Source organism: Panthera uncia, chromosome C2 (assembly GCF_023721935.1).
Source record: "Panthera uncia isolate 11264 chromosome C2, Puncia_PCG_1.0, whole genome shotgun sequence".
In the NCBI taxonomy this organism is placed as follows: Eukaryota; Metazoa; Chordata; class Mammalia; order Carnivora; family Felidae; genus Panthera; species Panthera uncia.
In genome coordinates, this window is record NC_064810.1 from 113,956,814 (window position 1) to 113,961,712 (window position 4,899).

The following is a 4,899-nucleotide window of genomic DNA, read 5'->3' on the forward strand; positions in this document are numbered from 1 at the left end:
TCTTTCTTTCTTTCTTTCTTTCTTTCTTTCTTTCTTTCTTTCTTTCTCTAACGCAGCATCTATTGGTCGCATTGCTTAAGCTCTTCCGGCCGGTCAGAGGAGCAAAAGACCTGGACTTGTCAAAGCCGAGGGAAATTGTGTAAGTTAATCCCTCGCTAAAATGCGGCCCGAGCGGGGAACAATGTATTAAATGAAGAACGTCTCAAAGAATCTGCCAACCATTATAAGTAAGTTAATTATTTTTTTAAAAAAATTTAAAAGAAACCCTTTTTACTGACCAGGAAATGTATAAGAATAGTTCTCCGTGCTGGGGGTGGGTGGGGCAGCTCAATCAACTCCAAGTCAGAGTTCCTTGCAATCTGTCCAAACTTCTCACCTCGGCTAGGGATACGGGATCTTTTACTCAATCCTTACAACTTCTCTTAAAAATCCAAGCTTTCCTCTGCTTTGGAGGCCCTTTCTATGGCCGCTAGGGAGGCCCAAGTACCTAAGTTGGCATTTTTGGCTTCAGAGAGCAGGGCAGGCGTTAGGGCGAGCAGCCCTTTAAATCGCCAAGCTGTGCAGCCAGCCCTAGCCGGTCGGCGGCGCAGACAAAGGACACTCCCCCCTGTTCAGGCGGTACTAGGCTAGGCCGAAACTGAAAGGTTTATTTCCGCCCGCCGACCCCCACCCCAAGACGGTGGAGCCTCAGCCTGGGAGGGCGTCCGGCGAAAGCAGGCCGTGGGCCCGCAGTCCCTTTCACAGCCTGGGCTGGGAAACTTGGTGTCCACTCTTCTCAGAGCCCTAAGGGCTAGCGAGCATAGACGCAGAGACTCCGGCCACTGGCAACAAGTGGAGGGAGCTGAAAGTGGAAGTGATCGCGGTCCCCTTTCCCAGAGGCTCTGTTTGGCGTCAGGGTACAGAGCTTAAGACTGCAAATTGACACGGAGAGACCCGGGGATGAGGACCTGTTTCTCCTTGCAGCGTGCCCCTCGCCTCTGTTTCTTCGGCCAGCCGGCCCGCGGGGCGAAGGGGTTTGTGGCGGAGAGGATTCTTAGCCCCTCTCGGGAGAGTGGCGTGGGTTCGAGGCCAGTCTCTCCCAGGTCGTTCTGGGTCTGGTCAGGGCCGGAATCTTGGGTTTAGGGGTCTCCGAGCGCCACTTGAAAGGAGGGTCTGGCAAGGCTAGGTGGGAAGGATAGAGTGGGCAGAAGGGAAAGGGTCGGGGAGTCCAAGGAAATGAGAGAGACATGAGGGACACGAGAAATTTCGGCAAAAGCGAGAAAAATAATAATAAAGCTCAAGGGCTGCTAGCCTGAGAGTTTCCTCCGCTCCCGGACGCGTAGTTTGCAGTCCCTGGTACAGCAGCCTCCTCCCCCCCCTCCCCCCGCCTCTGGCTCCGGGGACAAACCCACCAAGCAGGCCGCCATCCCCTCGCGCCCGGTGCTGCCCCGTCCGCAGGGCTGGATCTGCCCGTCTAATAACCCGAGTACTTTACGTAAGGCGCAACACCCCCTCCCCAAAGTCGTGGTGAAAGAAGGCATAACCCAACCCCTCTCACTTCCTGGAGCAGTGAGGCAGAGCAGATCTACTCAGCTGTCCAGAGAGGAGGGGGAGGGGGCTCAAGAGGAGAGAAAAGAATCCGTGCCCGGGTCAGAGCGCATGAGCAGTAGAAGCAAGATATGTTGGGGGTAGGGTGGGGTGGGGTGGAGAGGCGCTGGAGCAGGAGTGTGTGTGTGTGTGTGTGTGTGTGTGTGTGTGTGTGTGTGTGTCTGCGTGTGGCGGGACCTGTCATTGCTGACGTCGGGCCCGGCTGCGGGCCAATAGGCGACCTAGGCGATTGTTCCTCTCCGCGGGCCCCGGCCATGGCCCCGAATCTCTATTCACTTCCTCACGCGCCCCGCTGCTACCTCTGTAGTGTACGGGATTTCAAGTAGGCATTAAAGACTGAGGGAGGGGGGAACACACCCCGAAACTTGAAGGGGAAAAAAAAAACTTTGCATAAGTTTTTTGTGGTTGTTCTTTGCCCTCCCTGCTGTCAGGTGACTGGCCTGAGCGACCTGACCTAGGGAGCTCTGGGGAGCCCCGGCCAGGATCCAGCAGGCCGCCCTCTTTCAGCAGAGCTGGGCACTGAAATTAAAAAAAAATGGCTGGGGCGCTTCCGCACCACCACCACCTAAAACATCACCGCTTCCCTCACTGCCATTTCCCCGCAGGGCTCCGAGACCCCTGAGTGCTCCAGGGGATTGGCTGCCAGAGCGCTCTGGGGGCGCAGGTCGGGCCCCTCTGGAGCACAGCCCGGGGTCCCCGAGCAACCCACAGACTCAGCACTGCGCACCCCACTGCCCTTTCCACCTGCCCTGCAGTCTCTCTCCCTCTCCCGCTCATGGAGCGGCAGGGGGCTCTACCGAACTGCTGCCCAGCCGGTCCGCAGTGGAGGTGCTTGGCCTCTCGCTGTCCACTCCTTTCGCTGCTGCCTCTGTCTGGCTCGCGGTCCCGGCGCTGACGGCAGAGGCCGTGGTGTGGCTGGGCTGGGCCTGCCCCCCGGGGCCCGGTGGAATGCTCGGCCCACGCCGCCCGTTCTCACGCGCGCTATTTGTCTCCACAACAGGTAGCAGCTCCGGACACCATGGCCCCCAGCTTGCTGCCGCCTCCAGCCCCTCGGTGTTCCCGGGCCTTCAAGAGCAGCCACCGCAGGCCTCCCCCAGCGGCACTTTGAACGGACTCCTGCGTCTGGGGCTCCCTGGAGACATGTACGCGCGGCCCGAACCCTTTACGCCGGGACCGGTGGCCCGCAGCGACGCCCTGGCAGCTGCCGCGGCCCTGCACGGCTACGGGGGCATGAACCTGACCGTGAACCTCACGGCGCCCCACGGTCCCGGTGCCTTCTTCCGCTACATGCGCCAGCCGATCAAACAGGAGCTCATCTGCAAGTGGCTGGCAGCCGATAGCCCCGCGCCCCCGCGCCTCTGCTCCAAAACTTTCAGCACCATGCACGAGCTGGTCACGCACGTCACCGTGGAACACGTCGGCGGCCCGGAGCAGGCCAACCACATCTGCTTCTGGGAGGAGTGTCCGCGCCAGGGCAAGCCCTTTAAAGCCAAATACAAACTTGTAAATCACATCCGCGTGCACACGGGCGAGAAGCCCTTCCCCTGTCCTTTCCCGGGGTGTGGGAAGGTGTTTGCTAGATCAGAAAATCTCAAAATACACAAAAGAACTCACACAGGTCAGTATTCGGCACTGTCTGTCTCGTGCGGACCCTCTGGGGGAGCAGGCGGCCTCTTCTGGGACCTCGGGGCTGGATTTCCTCAAGTTCCATCTGGGTGGAGGGAGGCTATCTTGGTATTTCCATGACCCAAGTCCATAAAATACTAATTATGCCCTTCTATTAGAATCACAGAAGTTTCCTGAGCCTGCGTGTGGAGGAAAGCAAGTGATTTCTGCTCTGTGAGAGGGGGCGAGTGTGAACATACTTGGGTCTCTGTGTGTGCAAATGTGTGTTCGCTGATCGAGCTTGATTTGCAGGTTTTAAAACAGCACTATTCCCCAAAGTCATAAGACATAGTACCAATTTCATTTTCTTGGTCCTTTTGGAATCCTGAGGCAAGTGTTCTTCCCCTGGTGGACTTGACAACCTGACTAGCACCTGCACTGAGGGATCATCGGGCCCTTGGTGTCTTCTTGAGGATTTGGGGGTCTCATGGGCTGACTTTGCCCAGGTTTTGGAGCCTTGGTGACCTGACACTTGGGACGTTTGACAAACTCCTTTGCTTTAGCAGAGACCAAGGAGACTCATCTGCCTTATATGTCGTTTACTGAGCTGTTAAGTGAAATGGGGACATGTGTCAACCACATCTGTTAGTTCTAGTTAACAGAAAGAACAGGAGCCTGCTGAAGAGCATGCAAAGTTGAACTCCTCTGGCCAGAAGCATCTCTAATTAATGCAATTGCAAGGAGAAAGTTTTCACACTTCCCAGAACAGCCTGTGAAGTTACATTAATTAGTTTAGCAGCCGATGTTTGTATTCTCTCTAGCTAGGGTTTTCTCACCCAAACACCCTAGAAGTTTAAGAAGGCAACATCTCCTCTCCTCTATTTTGGGGGCTGGAGAGGGGGACTGGTGGGGAGAGGAGAAGATAAAATAAGTTCCAGCTTGGTGCCCCCCCGCTTCTCTTACTCTCTTGGGGCTGTACCTTACTCACCTCTCTTCTTGGTGGAAATATCAGCAAGGATTGAAGTCAAAGGACTCCCCCAGGCTGTTACTGCTGGGGAAAGAAACTTGCAAATCCTGATTTCTCCCCCAAGCCCTGCAATCTTGGGGAAGGTCCTTGGCCAGGACGCTGGCACAGGTGGAGTCCAGACCAAAGTCCACTCTTAGTTTCCTTTATTTCCATAGTATATCTAGAAATGTACAATTCCCCCCCCCCACTGTTTCCAGTATCTTTCCCACCCCTTCTGCAAGCAGTTGTTCCCCTTTAGCGCTCTCCGAGTTTCATCCCAGAGGAGGGGAGGAGAAGTGAGGCCCCATCACCTCCCACAGGCCCGCTGACTCCAGGAGTTGATGGCCCGTACTGAGAAGGTAGATGCGCAGTCCTGAGCCAGAGAAGGAACTCATTTTTAATGACGGGTTTTTTGTTTTGTTTTGTTTTGTTTTTAACAAACAAACTTTTACTGCTCTTTGCCGGCCTACTGTTTGAAGTCCATGAAGCAGAAAATGGTTAAATTCTTAGTGCAATCGACCTACAGCAGAGAAGCAAGTTCAGTGCGCCTGGGCTGGCTCAGGTTTGCGTCCATTCAGGACAGAATTTTAAGTGCGTCCTTTCCACTGGCAGTCCTGACTCATTATCTCTGGAGTTAAAAAAAGAAAGAAAAGAAAGGAAGGAAGGAAGGAAGGAAGGAAGGAAGGAAGGAAGGAAGGAAG

General features: G+C 55.3%; 1 protein-coding gene across 1 annotated transcript in view; it reads left to right on the forward strand.

The window, feature by feature from the left end:
* ZIC4 (Zic family member 4) overlaps positions 1–4,899 on the forward strand; it is a gene marked incomplete at its 3' end in the record, with an annotated part of 12,019 nt that overhangs the window by 3,724 nt on the left and 3,396 nt on the right. Inside the window, exon 2 of the mRNA XM_049629209.1 lies at positions 2,588–3,205. Within this exon, the coding sequence (XP_049485166.1) occupies positions 2,588–3,205 (618 nt within the window). The remainder of the gene's footprint in view (positions 1–2,587; positions 3,206–4,899) is intronic.